The sequence below is a fragment of the Arachis ipaensis genome, chromosome B4 (genome assembly GCF_059453495.1).
Source record: "Arachis ipaensis isolate K30076 ecotype BB chromosome B4, ASM5945349v1, whole genome shotgun sequence".
Lineage (NCBI taxonomy): Eukaryota > Viridiplantae > Streptophyta > Magnoliopsida > Fabales > Fabaceae > Arachis > Arachis ipaensis.
Genome location: NC_142439.1, coordinates 120,957,668 through 120,976,829, shown reverse-complemented (window position 1 = coordinate 120,976,829; position 19,162 = coordinate 120,957,668). Strand labels below are relative to the sequence as shown.

The 19,162-nt window shown below is 30.1% G+C and overlaps 3 protein-coding genes across 8 annotated transcripts; 2 read left to right on the top strand and 1 right to left on the bottom strand.

The window, feature by feature from the left end:
- Positions 1–579: 579 nt before the first annotated feature.
- LOC107639638 (protein LURP-one-related 15-like) lies at positions 580–4,500 on the top strand. The gene is made up of 3 exons (XM_016343193.3): positions 580–900; positions 1,502–1,720; positions 4,360–4,500. The coding sequence occupies exons 1-3, from the start codon at positions 580–582 to the stop codon at positions 4,498–4,500; spliced, it is 681 nt and encodes a 226-aa protein (XP_016198679.2).
- Positions 4,501–6,179: 1,679 nt separating this feature from the next.
- Positions 6,180–10,854, top strand: LOC107636856 (L-Ala-D/L-amino acid epimerase-like). 6 transcript variants are annotated; one of them, XM_088485402.1, is made up of 7 exons: positions 6,180–6,352; positions 6,509–6,597; positions 7,142–8,046; positions 8,173–8,362; positions 8,746–9,092; positions 9,868–9,965; positions 10,396–10,797. In XM_088485402.1, the coding sequence occupies exons 5-7, from the start codon at positions 8,781–8,783 to the stop codon at positions 10,451–10,453; spliced, it is 468 nt and encodes a 155-aa protein (XP_088341528.1). In that variant the 5' UTR covers positions 6,180–6,352; positions 6,509–6,597; positions 7,142–8,046; positions 8,173–8,362; positions 8,746–8,780; the 3' UTR covers positions 10,454–10,797. The 6 variants fall into 6 exon arrangements, 5 of the variants coding, with proteins under 5 accessions (XP_088341528.1, XP_088341530.1, XP_088341527.1 ...); XM_088485404.1 differs by having other exon boundaries at positions 6,180–6,597; positions 7,142–7,236; positions 7,894–8,046; XR_015881143.1 differs by having other exon boundaries at positions 6,180–8,046; positions 10,396–10,635; positions 10,731–10,854.
- Positions 10,855–13,617: 2,763 nt separating this feature from the next.
- On the bottom strand, positions 13,618–14,450 carry LOC107639639 (uncharacterized). Its single transcript, XM_021121481.2, has 4 exons — positions 14,355–14,450; positions 14,154–14,246; positions 13,974–14,081; positions 13,618–13,887 (listed from the first exon to the last, which is right to left on the bottom strand). Exons 1-4 carry the CDS (start codon positions 14,448–14,450, stop codon positions 13,618–13,620), a joined length of 567 nt encoding a protein of 188 aa, XP_020977140.1.
- Between the last annotated feature and the right edge of the window lie 4,712 nt (positions 14,451–19,162).

Below are 19,162 nucleotides of genomic sequence, written 5' to 3'. Positions count from 1 at the left end.
CATAGTCCATGCAGGTCTCCTCTAATAAATTCGCCTCTACTTATGACGTAATACAATATTAAATTAACACCTTAAAATTAATTACGAAAACACAAAATTTTTTGAGTACCCAACGCACGTTAGCCCATTAATTTAATTTTTTATTTATTAAATATGTACCAAAATTAATGAATATAGATAAAACTAATTAAAATTATAAACATTTCGTACCCATTAACTAAAAAATTTTAAATTTAAAATTTAAAATTTATATATATAATAAGGACATTTTAGAAAAAATAATTTTTATGTCAAATATTTTTATACTTTTATATTATATATACAATAAGAGTAATGTTAGAAAGTTAATTTTTTTTAATTAATATTAACTAATTTTTTTAAAATTATTTTATTTATTTTAAGTTTTAGATCATAAATTTTAATTATAAATATAAATTTTAAATTAAAAAATAAAAGTTTTTAAAATAAAAACTTTAGCTAATATTGACTGGATAAAAGTTAATTCTTATACTTTTCATGGTAGACATGGCTATTCTAATATAATTATAAAAAGCAAAGTAAAATTAATCACGTCCTAAAATGAACATTATGGCATACATAACACCAACAGCACCACCGTTACCATTTGAGAGTGCCATAATCCACCCTCACATGATGCCATTCACAACCCCAACAACACCACCATCACCATTTCCGACCGCCATAATCCACCCTCAGTACTGTGCTCCATATCCAGTTGGCCTTGTACTCAAGAAAGAGAAGACTATTCTTCATAAGTATACGGTAACAGACATCAACGACAACGTTATTTTTACGGTTACTAGCCCTTTCCTCACTATGCACCAGCATCGTTATGTACGTGACGCTCTTGGAAACACCATCCTCCATCTTCGCAGAGAGGTAATTAATTATGAAAAATATTAGATATTAATTATTTTATAATATTTATCTTAGGTAATATAAGAGGACTAACAAAAATTATTGAGTTTTGGCCACAGTTAGTCAATAATGTTTAAAATTATTCGCTAAAAATATATTATTGAATTGATAAACTAAAGTATTGGAGTATTAAACTAATGACTAAAATTATGAGCTAATATAAAATAAAATTTCTGGTCCTTATAATTTTTTCATTATCTTATGAATTTAATTTTGTTGCGTGCAAAAATAATTTTATACATATATTTATTTGTTTTCTAGTATTTTCCAACTGCAAGAGTAGTATTATAAATTAAATTTCAATTATACAATAAAAAGAAAAATTATTTTTATAATTATTATTTTTTTAACAAACTGTACTACAATTTGAAGTCGAATTCAAATGAAAAGAGTATCTATCGATACTTTTGATTTAATCAATGGATAATATTTGTTCTCAAGTTCATAATTTTAGTTAATCATGGAAATCCGAATCCTAATTAATCAGTCTTATAAGATTTTACATCCAAGACTGAAATTTAACATGAAAGTGGCGCTATATTTAATTTGTTGTTATTTGCAGCTATTTAGAGATCGATGGAAAGCGTTTAGAGGCCAAAATATGGAACAATTGGAGATCTTTACTCGGAAGCAATCCTCATTGTTGCAGCTAAGGACCACATTGGATGTGTTCTTGGCAAATAACATCACTGGAGTTTGTGACTTCAAGCTCGTTGAAGCAGGTTTCTTTGCACGAACTTGGGTTGTTAACATCGCTGAATCTGACATTGTTGTTGCCCAGGTTTATTTTCTTCTCGTTTTTCCAGTTTTTGCTTTGATTTGGTGGTTAGAATCCTGTATTTCTCACTTGAATTTCTGAATTTATGTCCAATTCTCATTGTTTAAAAATGAGTAAAGTATCGTTTTTGTCGCCAACGTTTGGGGTAAATCCTATTTGTGTCCCTAACGTTTAAATCGTCCTATTTGTATCCCTAACGTTTGTAAAAGTGATTCAATGTTATCCTGTCGTCAATTACACATCATGAGCGCTTTAGTTTGAGTTTTAAAAATTTCTTCTTGAAATTAGAATACAAATGTCTGAGATAGAATGAATGATCTACTCCGAAAACTAGCTCATCAAATATTGAAACTAATTCCTATAAAATTTACATAATTCACTTTTCTAGGGACATAATTGAATCTAAACACAAATAGTGGATATAATATTAAAATCGACCACATTCAAGTGAGACCTAATTGAAAATGAATGCATCAAAGTGAGAATAATTGAAAAATATAATCTGATTTGTTAGTATAATTGATAGTAGGATAACATTAAATCACTTTTATAAACGTTAAGGATACAAATAAGACGATTTAAACGTTAGTGACACAAATAAGACTTACCTCAAACGTTAAGGACAAAAACGATACTTTACTCTTTAAAAAATTAACGGCTAGCTAGATATAAATAATTATTTATGTCTTTTTATTTAAGAGTAATATATATGAGAGATCTGATGGTTATATACATAACGTTAGAACTTATAGTTTTTTTTTTTTTTTTTTTAAAGAGAGTAAAATCTCAGTACAAACTGTGTATTTGATTTAATTTATCATCACAACACTCTAAAAATAACTTGTAGCTTTATTATTAATTGCCTCTAATAAAAGAATAACAAAACTATTACTTTTCATAATTAGTCCGATCAGTCACAGTAAAAACAGTGTCCCGTTACATATTGAAATATTTTTGTCACCTAAATCTAATTAAATCAGCCTAAACTCAACAAAAATTACTCACTTTCTTTTTTGAGTTTTTTTTTTTTTTTACCTCTTCATTGTCATTCTTTTATTGCTGCTACTGTTACTAATTTTTTTATTTCTTTACATCCTTTTTCTCCTGTTAGTTATTGCAGTATTTTTTATTATATTTTTTTGTTTATTTTTTTTATTTTATTTTTATTAAGAAAGAGAAATGAGTAGAATTATGAGAAGATAAAACAAGAAGGAGAAAATAAAAAAGAAAAAGAAGAAGATGATGATAGATGATAATGAAAAAGAAGTAGAAGGAAGAAAAATTTTGACTTGTACATAATTTTTATAAAAAAATAACACTAAAACTTTTTAACTGTGACGCGACATAGGAAGTTTCTTAATTTTGATACTAAATTTTTTTAACCGTGACAAAGATTTTTGTCAACAGAATAAAACAAAAAGAATTATGAGAATGTGAAAGAAGATGAGAAAAAATTTTGAATTATACAGAATTTATTAGGAATAACACTAAAGAAGAAGAAGAAAGAGGAAAGTTTTAAATTATGTAAAATTTATTAGAAAAATAGAATCGAAATTTTTTAACTGTGACACGGAGGAAGTTTCTTAATTTTGACATTGAATTTCCTAACTGTGACATAGAAAAATTTTTAACCAATTTTTTTTATTATTGAACAAATTAAGTAGTATTGAATTTATATATAAGAGGTCTAGTCATTTCTGTGTTATTTATAATAAATTGATGTATTTTTTTATTTCAAAATATATTTGAATGTATTTTGTTGGTTGAACGAGTTAAAATTTTGAATTTGTGATTTTTTAAAGATTTTTTGTGTCTTTTATAAAAAAAATTTTATATCATTTTCAATAGTTTTTTGTGTCATTAACTAAATTTCTATATATTTTGTTATCGTTAAATTAATTATTTGATATTGAACTAAAAGAAGAAGAAGAAAAAGATGACAATAATAATAGTGATGATAATGATAATAAAAGAGGAGGAAAAAAAAGAGAAAAAAAAATCAAATAAGAGGAAGAAGAAAAACAGGAGATGATGGAGAAATGATAATAATAAAGATGGAGGAAGAGAAGTAGAAAGAAAAAAAAAAAAGAGAATAAAATAATAAAAAACGTACTATATAAATTCAATTTGGTTGAAATTGGTTAAAAGAAATCAGCTTAATTTTCTAGTATTTTTGCCATAAAAAATAATAGAAATTTCATTAATAATGGTAATTTAAACTATATAGTTGAAAGATTTTTATATTGTACAGTAGGTGTTATTTTTTTTCTAATGAAAACACTATGTTAACAATTCAAATAACCAGTAACATACAAGCAACTATATGAAAAATTGCGTATTTTTCTACAGGAAATATATAGCTAGAATATAATACAAATATAAATTTATCTAAACAACCTTTTTTTTATTCATATGTTATTTTCTTTTATATTTAAAGAAGAAATTGACCCTGGTGGGAGAGAGAAGGAAATTAAAGAGTATATCAAAACCTATTCTAATCTAAAATAGTTAAAATTTCACATTCCAATCCCATGAACTAAACCGAAAGTGTAGCATTATTGTTTGTCAAAATTAAAGGTCGTGTTAGATGTACTTATTATAATAAACGCAAAGTTATGATGATATAATTGCTATTATTGTAGATAAAGCACAAGTTGGGTAGATTTTTTAGAAGAGAAAAGTTCATGGTCACAATATCTCCAAACATTGATTACGCGTTCGTAGTGGCTCTAACCGTGACACTTGATGACTACATCAGTAGGAGGAGGAAGAGAAGAACGTAGGAGGAACTTCACAACGGAAAAAAATTAGTTAAGCTTTATGCGTGGAACATTAGGATCATATACCTGTTATTATATATGATTTTAGTTGTATATATACTACTCTGGTTTTACGTTAGATGTAATAAATTGAAAATGTTTGTTAACCTTGTTGTTATAGATAGATAGACAGATAGGACGTTTTAAGTTTGATGTATTTTTAATCAATATTTAACCTTTAAGTTTTGACAAAATTTGAACTTGACTTTAGAGTAACTTATAATCACTAATTCAAACAGTGATCTAAAGTAGTGTTTGATAAAAAAAAATGATAACTATGACTAAAAATTCTAATCTTAAATAATCGTGACTATAGAATTTTAATGTTAACTACAGGACGCCCAATCCAAATTGATTTAATTTTAGTATTTATTTATTATTTTTTGGGTTATCATCATTTAGGTTTTTATTTTAGAAAAAGACAAAAATTGCCTAATTTTGTTGCACCGTATATTAATGACAAAAATAAGCTGGACCAACCATACCTTTAGACTTGAATCTTCTTAGACTATCTAAATATGGCCAACTAGTTTATTTCCCGCGCTCTGTACGCAGATTATGTATTTATCATATTGTATGATTGAATTATTATATACATAATATAAATATATAAATTGTGAACTGTAGTGATATGACTTAACAATAATAGATTTCGAAAATAATAACCCAAAATTGACTCCTACCTAAATATATTATTTCGTTGAAGTTAATAATTTGGCTATTTTATACATCAAAATATTCGTTAAGTCCATTATTTCTTTTCATAAAAAAATTCATTCACGTATCATTTGAAATAAAATTGAAGGACAGTGGATTTTTGTAGTCGAAAGAAATTTAATATTTAATAAGAAATAATTATTCAAAAGAATTATAAGTTTGTTGTTACGTCAATTAAAAAAAATAACTTTTAAGTTGATATATTTTAATAAGAGTAAAGATATTTTTTTATTCTAAAATTTGTTAAAATTTTTAAAAATATTTTAAAATTTTATTTTGTTTTAATTTTGTTCTTGAAGTTTTCAATCTGCATTAAATATATTCTTGACAGTTAAATTTTTAAAAAATTTATGACCTATCCAACAATAATGTATGATAACTATATTTGATTTACTTGTGTTGAAAATTATTCTTGTGAAATTGTTGCTGAATTAGTTCTAAATTTTATAAAAAATCAATCGTCAATGGTATATTTAATGCAAATAAAAATTTTTTAGTATAAAATTGAAACAAAATAAAATTTAAAAATTTTTTTAAAATATTTTACAATTTTTAAAGACAAAAATTATATTTTATTCTTTTTTTTGGATGACTATACTATACCCTTCTAATAGTTGGTGAACTAAATATTTAAATTTATTTATAATATTACATGCATAAATTGAATTGTATTTATTACACCAGATCATAATTTTCGCTAAAAATTCACCTACAAACTTGTTGCTATGAATAAGACACTTTAAAAATAATAAAAAATACATATCTTTCTCTCTCCCATTTCCATTTGTATATATGGTTATACATACATTTACCATTACCACTATTCAATATTAAATTCGCACCTATCTTTCCACCAATCAACAAAAAGATACAATTTTTAATAGTTTAGAGTAATAAACAGTCAGGAGAATTGGGATGCTCAAGAGTTGAAAAGGTGCATCAAATAAGGAACATATGGTTCTTGAGTTTGAGTAGATTTTGATCATTGCCGAAGTTCTCAGTCGCTAATTGCACACATTAAGGAAAATCAAAAGAAATAGATCACTTTGTTGTTTGAGTAAGTACTTATAAGATTTGTTTTGAGAGTCTCCGATTATAGGTACGCTTTATTTCTAATAATCATACGTGTATTTTTTTTTTTGGGGATTACCTAATTATATTATTTTTGTTTTTGATTTCTCAAGTAAGGTTTCTGTTGAATAAGTTTAGTTTTATACATGTTGGTTTCCTCTAACATAGTTTATCTAATGCGAAGATATTGTAGATTTACATATGACACTAATAAGTTTGACAAGGTTGATTATAGGATTTTTGTCGATCTACTTCTTCACCAGATGATTATAAGTAAGTTAGTGATACTCTCGAAATGTGCCTGCATAACTTGATATATTATTATCATTTCTGTAAATTAATAGATTATGCCTCTATCTTTAAATTTAACAAATTAAATTAAATCTATTGTTATTGTTTCTGTAAATTCTATATAGAATAATTTTTTGATTTTTATTATGTGTTCTCCTTTTTATTTATGTGGAGAGTACTGCTCCTGAAAATTGTGGATAGAATGATATTTAGATGAAAATTAGCAAGATTGTAGATAAGATTTTGTTAACAAAGTGCTAACCACTCATGACAGTACCTTGATACTATGAGGTAAAAGGTAAACAATATAAAAACACTATGTTTCATTATGAGTATAGCTGATGGTTTTTATTACAATTGTATTATTATATGTTTATTGGTGTGCCTTTTATGTATTATACATGCTTGTTATCATGACATTTGGCTTAATTGTTTTGCATACCTTTATCTATTATCCTTTAAAAACATATATGGTGTTCGTGTATGTTAACAATTTTTGACTATTTTGTTTTTCTTATATACACAGAGTTAACAACACAACCGTCAATATTAGAATTTTTGTATATATTGTGCCATGTATGCTGAAATCATGGATCTATGCTATGCACTTTCATAATTACTGTAAGTTTTATTTGGTGGTGCTATCCGAAAGTGTTAACTTATCTATTCTCATTTTGATATAATTTTGAGAACATTTAGTATACAAACGGTCCCATATAGTTTTGGTATTTTGTTAATTAATTATACATATCTTTATACAATAGACTTCGTATGGAATTGTCAATAAAAAGGCTTAGATACATAAATTGTTTGGATAATATCTATGAGAGTATTTATTATACAACTTCTCCTATCCATTTCACATACATTTTTAATTTTATATCATTTTATCCAATAGCACTACTAGAAAATTAGTTATTACAGACGGATATTTCCGATGAATTTTATCCCACGGAAATACAGACGGAATTTCAGAGGGATTTTTTGTCGGAAAATAAAAAAATGAATTAGCATAAATTACAGACGGAAAAGAGAATCCATCGATAATTTTGTCGGAAAATTTAATTTTTTTTTTGTGAGAAATAGTTACAGACAGAAAATCTGTCTGTAATTAAATGAACAAAATGTTGCATTTTATTAAATTATTACAGACGAATTTTTCGTCTGTAATTTAAAACTTTCCGTCGAAAATTTTGATTTAAACCTAATTTAACCCGAGTGTCTCCACCTTCATTCACACTCCACACAAGCTTCTTCCTCTCTCTGTCGCACTAACAGCTTCTTCTCTCCGTCGCATGAGCTTTTTCCGCCATTCGCGTCGCACGAGCTTCTCCGCCGCCGCTATCGTCGCATCTGCTCCCTTCATTGCCGTCGTCACAGAACTCTCTACGCCTCCGCTCTTGTCGCATTTACTCCCTTAGTGAATTTCAGGTATACTCTGATTTTGTGATTCTGGTCCTTAGGGTTCAATTTTTCTGTGGCAATTTTAGGTTTATCAATTTTCCTTAGCAGTTTCTATCTTCTTGTTGCTGTTGATGCTGATTGAGCTTGTTGTAGGTTTATCAATTATTTTATTATCAGCGAAGAAAGAGATTTTTGGTCGGTCATTTCTGCAGCGATTCGTGAAACTCGGTGGAAACTCGGTGGTTGTTGTTGAATGGCAAAGCTTGGAATGATAGTTGACTCCGTTGGTAACTTCTTCTCCGGCAAAGACCAGCTTCCCTAGTGTGACCCTGACATCGTCGCTGTAAGCCTTTTCTTTTTCTCGATTCCATTTTCTTCATTCAGAATTGATATCAACTTGTAATTTCTTGTTATCTATTGGTCGTGATTTCAGTCTTGATGTTTAGGTCAAAATCAAGTTAGCTCTTGCAATAGGTTTAGGGTTTAGATACAAATCAATCACATATCTTTTGTTACTTTAGTTAAAGAGGAAGAATTGCAGCTTCTATGAAACAATTCTCTGTTATGATGCATCATTGTGTAACAGTTAAAGCTATAGCTTGGAGCATGATATGTTTCATTCACAAAAGAAATTGTTGATAACAATTGAAACCTCCTTGTCTTTTTATTGCTCCTTTGCTGCTTTATTCTCTAAAATCATGGTTTCTTCTTCTGCACCTGCAACAGCAGCAGCAGCCATCACCTTTGGCTTTAAGAATTTGATGGAAACTTTCACTGTTGATGTGCACAGAGCAGAGAACAGGCCACTGAACGTGCCCTTGATTGCACCTTTTACCATTGCATCATCAAGGTTGGAGATGGTAGAGAACGTGGCCGTTAGAATTGAGCTCAGCAATGGCTCTGTGGGTTGGGGTGAGGCACCAATTCTGCCTTTTGTTACTGCTGAGGACCAGAAAATTGCCATGGCCAAGGCTTCTGAGGCGTGTGCCTTTCTCAGGAGATGTCCTTCACTGACACTGGGTTCCATGTTGGAGGACATTGTTGCTATTCTTCCTGGCCATGAATTTGCTTCTGTGAGTGACATTCAGTTAAACTTTTCATCTTCATCATCATATTAATTTTTTCTACTCATTCTAATGTTTTCCTTTTGCACTTTTGAAAGGGACGTTTTGCATGCCCCTTTGCTACATGAATTCATATGGCTTTGAATTAACTACGATCCTTCTTATTATTGGTAATTAAGGAAATGAAACGAGACTTGTAAAATTTATTCTATGACTTTCTTAGAATAAACTATTATCTTTCATATGCCCCTTTCCATTTTATTATTATTTTATTCTATGACTTTCTTAGAATGCCTCGCCATTTGAGTTTCACATTCATTTAAAGGTTCATTCTTTATTTTTTAAATCCCTTCTTGGAAATACTTGTTGAAGGAGGGGAATTTTTGTTTTGTTTCACTGGGATTTGGAAAATGAAAGAGAATGTGGAACTGGTATTTGAGATTTGTGTGGTGATTCCTAAGAGAGAGGCGATTCTTAAAGGAGATGAAGACTTTGATTGCAGCAATGTCTTTTCCAGGGAGCTTAAGAATGCAGGCTTGGTTGTTGACAGAGTTATTGGCAATTCTGATGAGTTCTACTGCCGCTTAATGCACGGTGTTGTGAGTTCTTGTCATAGCCGTTTATCAAGTTTTCGATTATGGTCCTAATCAGGAATGTGCTTCAGCATTAGCTATAAACTAATACCAAATTTTTGTTTGTTTATTTAGTTGTACTTATTAGCAAATGCGCTCTTGTGATGAATAATGAACAATGTTTGCATCCTTGTTGTAACTTGAATATGCAGGTAAACAATAGCAAATCAAGCAGAATCCTTAAATTCAATAGAAGAGAAATCCGTTGGGAAGTCGGAGAGCATCTCCTTCCAAAATTTTGTCGAAACTTGTATCCTTCTTCTGAACCTATATGTTTGGTAGATATTAAGTATGTTCTTAAATTTCAATTGGTTAGTCTTCTGGATATGTGCAATGTCAGTTTTGTCCTTGAACTTATACAGCTTGTTCACCTAAATCAGTTATTTCATTGACTTTTTCTATGCCTTGTATTCTAAGTTTCCTCTCTTTCTGTTGTTTTCCCTTTTAGTTCTAACTTTTAATGGTAAAATATTTTGGTACATGACTTTGCATTCTTACTTCGGAGGTTGTATTTAGTAACATTAATCTTTATAGTAAGGTTCAGAATGGTTAACATTTGACCAAATGGTTTTTGGGATGGGAGGATATTTTAGCTTTGATCTCTGATTTGGAACCATTGATGAAATTTCTGTCAAAATTTAGCTTACAATTAGTTTATTCCTTAATCCTTAACATTTTAGGTACCTGAATATTCTGACTACTTTGAAGAAAGTATTTGCAAATGTGCATTTGACTTGATTTTTGCATTTAACGAAGTAATCTCTCTTGGGCACAAGGAAAATGTGACTGTTGCACAAGTTAAGCAATACTGTGAAATGGAGAGTCATGAAGAGAAGCTGCACAGACAGATGAGGGAGGACAAGATTAGAGAAGCAAATGATGAAATGAAAAGGAAAGCTAATGAGATTGATAAAAACAAGGTATGACTGGATGTGATTTTCTTTTTAATTTTTGTTTATTTTAAATTCTAATAGTGTGCATCATTTAATCAAAAGGCAATTCATGTAATATACAGATTATAAAGAACAGAGGTGATAATTATAAAGGAGGTTTTGGCCCATTACAGTCAATGGGCTCGGGAATATTTGAGAAATACTTGTGAATTGTGATAATTACTAATCTTTACATATTCCTATATATCCGATCTTTCATTGAACATTTGAAATATATATAGAATGTTGTTATTAGTTTATATATATATATATATATATATATGAAAAGTAATCTAGAATTGGGTAAAATCGAGTTTATTTGAAGTTTGAACTCCATATATACGAGCTGCTTCAATGCAACGACATATATATAATAATTAATAACAATAACAATTGAAAGAGTAGAAAATTTCTAGTTGTGTAGACTTCATATAGAATTGTCAAAATATGCAGACTTAGATACTGGCAAACTCTTTATCATTATTTGGATAGTATCCATCTATTTCTCATAAAATCTTAATTTTATATCGCTTTATCCAATAGACTTGTTACAATATAGGTATAAAATAAATATGTATATGAATCCCTTATAGATATAACAACATATATAGGAATTTCTTATCATATAAGATTGTCAAAATAAAGACATTGATACTGACAAGCTCGTTTTAAATTTTTGGATAATATCCATGGTAATTAGATTAGTTCATCAAGGATATAAATTAAATGGAGTCTAAAGAAAGATTCACCCTAAATATGTTATCACATATTTGTGCACAACTATCTAAAACATAAATATGTTAACCAAAACAATGCTAAATGGAAATTCATCAATCACTACTACATAGTTGACTTTTACTAACATTTAAAAAATGTTATTACATCATATTAAAATGTTACCTATGTATATTAGTAATATTTTTACAAATGTTAAATATACTCTATATTACTAAATAATTTTACTAATATTTTTCTAAAAATTTAATCACATTTAGTAAAAATGTTACAAAAGATATTCTATAATAGAAGAAATGTTACAATAGACCATTCATAATAACAGTTAAGAAAATGTTACCATATATATTTTTTGTAATACTTAAAAAATATTACAATAAATCTTCTATAACAACACTCTAAGAAATGTTACGATCTATCTTTTTTGCTAACATTGAAAAAATGTTACAAAAAATCTTCTTTAACAATAAAAACATATTACCATAAATTTTTGGTAACATTTATAGCTATAATATCTATTTACTATTCATATTTTAATATGTAACCATTTATTTATTTATTTTTATATACAGTAGAAGGGTATTGCCACTACTTTAAATGCACAAAATATTGAAGATAAATTCATAATAAACACAAATTAAAGTATAATAAAAAGAAAATTAATAAGAAAATTAAATTTCTTTTCTTTAATATTGTCTAAAATTACCACAGAACAATTCTAAAATAAATAAAAGATTATAAAATCCAAATCTTCTCTATTTTGTCATCTTCAATCAACATTAACAATTCAAACAAACAAATTAGAACATAAAATCTAATCTTTTTTAGTTTGTCATCTTAATATTGCTAACACACCACTTTTTTCTTTAATCTTTTCTTATGTTGATTAAGCTTCTTTTTCTTCAATTTCAAGTTAAGAATCTCTTGAAGAAGAATAAAGAGCCTATAAAAAGATAACTATTTTAAGACACCAATACTAATATTCTCACTAAACAAGAAGGAAAAAGTAATATCAACTTTATTTAAAGGTAAAACATATCACTTCAACTAATCTCAATATGATTATTACAAAGTATGAATCACAGATGCTATTTTAACTTCATTTTAGTTCTAAATATACATGCTTCTGATTAGGTGAAACAATCACATTCTTCTCCTTTGTTCGAGGTAATAGCTTAGCTTGAGACTTAAAAACACCTTTTGTAATAGTAGATGATTCTAGAATATTTCTACTAACTGACTTTGATTTACTTAGAACCTATAACATAAGAAAATAATAAACATCAAATCTATCATTAGAGCATATGATGATCAGTGTATGTATGCTATCTATTTGACATGTAAATTTCTATATAAAGCATGATTATGCAGCTTTTTCAATAAATAAATTAAAATCATTCTTTCTTTCTTCATTCTATCTATCTATCTATCTATCTCTTTGTTCCAATTCTACTGCTACAAATTATGCTCCTCTGCCACTACTTCTATATCTTTCTATCTATCCATCTATCTATCTCTTTCATACATTCAAGTCATGTCCCATAACGCATCATCTACATCATTCTCTCATTGCCACATCGCTTAACACACTATTCCATCTCAGCTTTTATTTTACTATACAAAAATGCCAAATTAACATAGATATATATGCCTAACTTAAAACCAACTCTCAAGACACCAATTATCCACAAACACATTACTAATTAACTTTTATGTAAAAATAAAAACCATTAATGAAGTTCCTATAATTTACTACTTACTTTTTATCTAAAGATAAATACACATGCAACAATATGCTTCTCACCTATATATACTAATTGTTATATATGTTTACATTATTTAGTTAAATTAAAAAGTTATAATTGGCATACACAGTAATAAATTTATTAATATTATAAATGTGAAAATGACAAATTAGTGATATTATTAGTCTATAAATGCTAAGATTGGAGTTATTTTAGTGTAGATTAAATAATTGACTACATTTAAAACAACACTATGAAGAGTAAATTTTATAATTAACTATTAAGAAAAAAATACAAAAAAAAGATATAAACACCTGTTTTTCAGTAGCAATAGTAACTTTATGATGTGTTGTTGCAGTAGCTTCTATTTTCTTCTCATATAGAGTAGTTGACATGAAAGAGAGATTTGGAATCTCTACTCCTGGGAGGCTTTTTTGTAGCTGATTTAAAAACATATTAAATCCACACAACATCTGTTACTTCATGACTTCTATTCTTTCTTGAAGTTTTGTTTCCATCCCCTCTTGCATTTTTGTTGTATATTCTGAATTTCAGCTTGAGCATTCTCTTTAACTTCTTCAATTAACCTATCTGTCTCAACTTGAGATTTAGGTCCCCACAAATCTAAAGCTACAACACCTCTACCATAAGTTCGGACACGACCAGGTTGATCTTTCCCCAACACTTGGGAAAGTATATCATCTTGGTTTGTACTTTCTAATTTTTCAAGATGTGAAGCTATGGCATCCTCAAGCTCTAACTAAAATCCAAAATTCAAACTACATTAATTTATGACAAAATATCTATATCACACAAAATATATATTAAAAGAAATACATATCTTACAAAAATTTTGCTTATTCCCTCACTCAATGAATTTCCATCTCTTGGCTTGTGTGTTAAAAAGAACATGTTCACCCGAAATGGTTCTCTTCTATCAGGATTTTTCATTGCCTATTAAGAAAAAACACAATTAACTAAAAAAGAACCAATGCAAATAAGACAATGTAAACACATTAATTCTACCTCCTCTTCACATATTTCAGCAAATGTTTTTGATCCTGTTGTATGTTGACTTGTATTCTTTGCTCTACTAGCTTTATTATTCTTGCTTTGTTCCTTTAAAATCATAAAAAGATAATTGAATAATTAAGCCTAAAAATAGAAAAATTAATTAGTATAACTAATTATAGTATGAAGGAAATTACATGCTAAGAATTAGTATACCTTAATCATATCAAGGCTCCAAAATTGAACAAGAATCTTCCAATGATCAAGTGGAACAGTACGAGGACAATTCTTCATATTGTAAGCTAGTGACATGTTTTCCTTAAAATACTATTTTTTCAACCGACTTTTATATGTCTTCCAAGATAAATCCAAAGTTTTGAAAACCCACACTTTACCAAGTACTCCGATGTCAAACTTTTCCTACACTATAATGAACATAGATATGTTAATTAATATTTAGTTTTTAAAATCAATAAAAGAAAAACACCTAAGTTAAAAGTGTAAAAATGTAATACAATGGTAGCTTCCCACAAATCTTTCCAGTTATCTTTAAGTCCATGCCAACTTGTGTATGTCAATGGAGCAAGGCGTGCATTTCTAACCAAAGTCCCCAAATGACTGCTTAACTTGGCGCAATTACATCCAATTGGTTGACCATGCTTATTTAATCTAATTGGCAACCGATCCTCATAGCTTAAACCATGAGTTTTAAGGCACTTTGTCAGACCCCTTTTTCTCTTAGTTGCTAGTCCTGATATGGAAATCAATAAATAAAAGGCAATTATACAAAAAATACTACACATTTATTATTAGTATTAAACTAAACATAAAACATGATTACTTATTATCATTATCATTAGCTTGGGATGCTAAAGCTGGTCCTATTATCAAGAATGAGAAAGTTTAGAACAGAGAGGAGAGAATTTCTAAAAGACATCTATCTATTCATTCAATCTAATCTTATAAAAGTGCAATTTCATCAATTCTTAGAGTGTGATGATCTCACTCTGTGCATGTGTGTGTGTGTGTTAAAGAATATTTGTGAACTTAAGATCCAATGCATAGCCAAACTCAGCGTATTTTGAGAAACTAAAACTTTTATAACTCTTTTAAAATTCCACCAGCTTGAGATTGATCGACGAAGTAATCACATAAGGGAGAGATTCGAGACTGACTACATAATAGCATTTATGCGAGCATGCCGCTCTTCTTTCGGGATCTCGAGTCCTTCTTTATTGACTTCTGGTGCGCTCTGCCAACCAGATCGGGAGGTTAAATAGTTTACTAAAGCTAGCGACTGGGGTATGCTAGTCCTACCGAAACCGAAGCATTGACTTGATCGATCGTTTTCTACGTTAGAGACCCAAATCCTTTCATAGCACAATTAGCTGCTAGTAAACATGCCAGCTATCACACATCTCACTTGACGCAGGTGGAAAAAGAGGATTTCATGATCCCTTAGCCCCTCTCTTCGCTATCTGTTAGGAGATGAAGAGTTTTGCTCGTTGTTGGTTCTTTTCCTTCTCACTTTTGATTATCCGACTTCGCTCTGCGCTAGCCTTACTTACTATATTCAAATTTTACGAAAAACAAAGACGACACATTAAAAGAAGTGCGTGCCGATACACATCGCTAGTAGCATTGGAAGCATTATCTCTTAGCGCTTTCCTTCGGTCGTGGAACAAAAGAGCGTCAAAGTTGTCCCAACCCGGTACTTGTTACCTTAGACGAAAAGAAGACCAAACCATTCTTTAACAAACATCTTAAGATGAAATCAATAATAGTCACAACACTCAAATTAAAAAAAATGCAATAAAGGATCACTTACCGTCATCATTAGTATGCAGTATTAAAGGTGTTTGTGAAGGGCTTGATGCAGTATCCTCTAGCTCACCAATGATATTAACCATAGAACCACCTTTCAATCATCTACTTTTCTTCATAGATGATATTAATCAGGATTGACGAGGACCTAATTCAATTTGCTCTTCTTGTTCATAGATGATATCTCTCATTGAGATGCTTGACCTTAAAGCTTTGTCTTTTTTGTTTGCCATAGCACTATTATAAACCAGAATAATAGGATTGATAAAGATTATTAATTATGTAGAATACCTAGAGACTAGAAAGTGAGAGAAAGCATTCAAGAAAAACCTAAACAGAATCTAGAACTAATTAACCAATAGTGTAATTGAAATTGATGGTCCATTTATATTCATAGGGCAGCTCATAGGTGTGTAGCATATACAACATACTATAGAAAGTGGCGACCAAGATGTTAAACATTTCAAACTCAATAAAAAAGGGGCAAGATCAAGAGAGAATAAAGAGAAACAATGCAAGAGGATATAACTAGAGGCTCTTATCCTTGTAGTAAATAAGAGCTTTCAGTTTCAAGTTTCTCTTTTCCATGACTTCAAATATATTAAAGTAGATTTATTTTAAAATAGAGAATATATATATATATATATCAAAAAATTCAATATTCTTCTAGAAAACACAGCTTCTTTCTACCTCTTCTCCAAAAGCATAATCTGATTTAGGTTATTATCAGTATCCTCTTGCATATTCATGTTGCATAACTATGGTTATTATGTAAAATTTAGAAATGTTTCTGAAAACTCACCAATATGCTATAGAACATGCAAGCTGAGATCCTTCTAGTTTTCCCTTCCAAGATCTTATTCAAGCTGAGATCTTCAGTAGAGTCTTCCAAAATTGGGACAATTCGACTTTTAAAAAATTCAGCTACAACCCTAGAGTTAAACAAGTCAAGAATACTAGCTCAAAGCAGGGGACATGAACAACTAATACAGCAATAACAACACCTGAGCCCTATCACACTAAATAAAGCCAACTACATTTGATGAGGCCTTTACTTGTGTCTTTGATAGTCACACAGATGTAGCTCCAAATTTCAAATGATATGAGTTTATTATTATTTCACCCAAAAACAAATTTTATTCTTAAACACAACCAATTAACTAAGAAGAGTGGCCTGCTTTCCTAAAATTCTTTAACACGAGATTACAAACAATCAACTCAGTAAGTTTTAGCAAGAACAAAAAGAAAATTTCATCTAGCTGCCATGCAAATCAAAACCAGCTCGAGTATTTCTTAGTGCTTCTTTCAGTGATCCAAATTTTTGAGATATTAAAGAATTTTAGATTTCATACCTAATAGATGAGTTTCAACTGGTGGAGAAGCTCCTGCCGAAATTATTTGTGTGATCCCTTAACAGCATACTAGGTGCTAACTTTGCCCCCAAAGCTAACAAATATAACATTCAGTACAAGAAATTGCATGTCATTGTCAACCAATTATTTGCTTGGTTCAGAGGCTAATCTATACACTGATGTGAAACATAATAAATTGTGCCATAAATGATGAGTATAAAGGCAACTAATAATGTAACTTGTCTCCTATAGGGATGGCAACGGGTCCCCATGGGGCGGGGACATGCCCCCCACCCCCGCCCTGTGACCCCAAAAAGCCCCCCGTCCCTGCCCCGTATCCGTGACGGGTGGCGGATACCCGATATCCGCCGGATATCCATTCCCCGCGGATCTTCCTTTAAAAAAAAATTAAAAAATTCAAAGAACTCAGATTTCAGAAACAATGCATATTAACAATACATCATTCATAACAATAGAGATTAACAATTTTGATTTCAGAACAATTTCAAAGAACCCAGATCTGTACAATGCAGATTTTATAACAATGAAGATTAACAATACAGATTTCAGAACAATTTAAAAAATCCCAGATCTATATAATGCAGATTTTATAACAATGCAAATTAACATTAGATTTCAAAAAAAAAATTAAACACACAGATCTGTAGATGACGAGGCAATTGCAATCAGCAGCGGCGAGAAGCAGACCCAGAGACGGAATAGATGGCGACAAAATCGGCGATGCGCAGATGGCGACATGCAAATCTGTGGTGGAGACGGAGACGGGCAGATCTGTGGTGCTGATGATATCTGACGAGGAGGAGGAAGGATGGCAGGCGAGGAGGAGCTCTAATGAGAAAAGGGAGAAAAGGAAGACAGAACTTGATGAGAAAAGGGGAACAAGGAAGGGGGAAGGTGAGGCGACCTCGCCGAAGGGGGAGAAGCTCGCGGCGTGTCTGGGAAGTGAGCAACGGAGGTGGAGGCAGTGGTGAGGAGAGGATCTAAGAGACTGAGACTGAGGCTCGAGCAGAGAGACTGAGAGAGTGAGTGAAATGGGAAATGAGAATAGGGTATTAGGGTTTGTGAAAAATATATATACTGGGATATTTTGGTACATTGATATTGATGGGTATTAAACGGGTATCCACGGGGCGGGTATCTCTACCTCTGCCCGCGCCCCGTTTATTAAACGGATACCCGTTCCCCGCCCCGTGGAGAGAAATTGACCCCCAAATCCATTCCCTGGCGGGTAAATCCCCGCGGATACCCGCCCCGCCGGGGAAAACTGCCATCCCTAGTCTCCTATAAAATGCTTGAATCAATTTATGCTCATCACTAATACAAAGGAGCCTATTCAAGCACTTCACTAATTTATGCCCATACTTATTAATACAAAGGAGCCTATTTCAACACTTCAAGAATGAAGAATAGCCTTTGCTTAAATTTCAGCATTAGTCATAACATTATATATAACAATCACACTACTTTTTTACCATTAAGCATAAACTATGAGAAGTAAAATTAAACAATTGAAAATACATTCTTATCTGAAATTAGCAAACGGCAAATACTAAGGACCAATTTCTCTTTCTTTTCTCTTTTTTATTTTCTTATTCTTCTCTCTCAGCAAAAAAAGGTCAACTAAATCAGGTGTTTGAACTTAAAAAGATACTAAGAATGATGGGAAAAAACTCTAAATTGGCAATAGAAACCACGAAAACAAGTCAAGGAACATACAAATGCAATTTTATTTTGTCCTAATAAAAGAAGAAATAAAATAAGAAATAAAATAGAATCATGGAAATTAGAGACTAACAGTTGAAGAGCTTCTAGAAACTTGTCGTGTTC

Coding starts and splice junctions, on each gene's coding strand:
- LOC107639638 (XM_016343193.3), top strand. CDS start 580: ATGAACATTATGGCATACATAACACCAACAGCACCACCGTTACCATTT. Junction 901..1,501: donor TCCTCCATCTTCGCAGAGAG/GTAATTAATTAT, acceptor TGTTATTTGCAG/CTATTTAGAGATCGATGGAA. Junction 1,721..4,359: donor CTGACATTGTTGTTGCCCAG/GTTTATTTTCTT, acceptor CTATTATTGTAG/ATAAAGCACAAGTTGGGTAG.
- LOC107636856 (XM_088485402.1), top strand. CDS start 8,781: ATGGAAACTTTCACTGTTGATGTGCACAGAGCAGAGAACAGGCCACTG. Junction 9,093..9,867: donor CTGGCCATGAATTTGCTTCT/GTGAGTGACATT, acceptor TTGAATATGCAG/GTAAACAATAGCAAATCAAG. Junction 9,966..10,395: donor CCAAAATTTTGTCGAAACTT/GTATCCTTCTTC, acceptor TTAACATTTTAG/GTACCTGAATATTCTGACTA.
- LOC107639639 (XM_021121481.2), bottom strand. CDS start 14,450: ATGTCACTAGCTTACAATATGAAGAATTGTCCTCGTACTGTTCCACTT. Junction 14,082..14,153: donor CTGAAATATGTGAAGAGGAG/GTAGAATTAATG, acceptor TTTTCTTAATAG/GCAATGAAAAATCCTGATAG. Junction 13,888..13,973: donor AGGGAATAAGCAAAATTTTT/GTAAGATATGTA, acceptor TTTGGATTTTAG/TTAGAGCTTGAGGATGCCAT.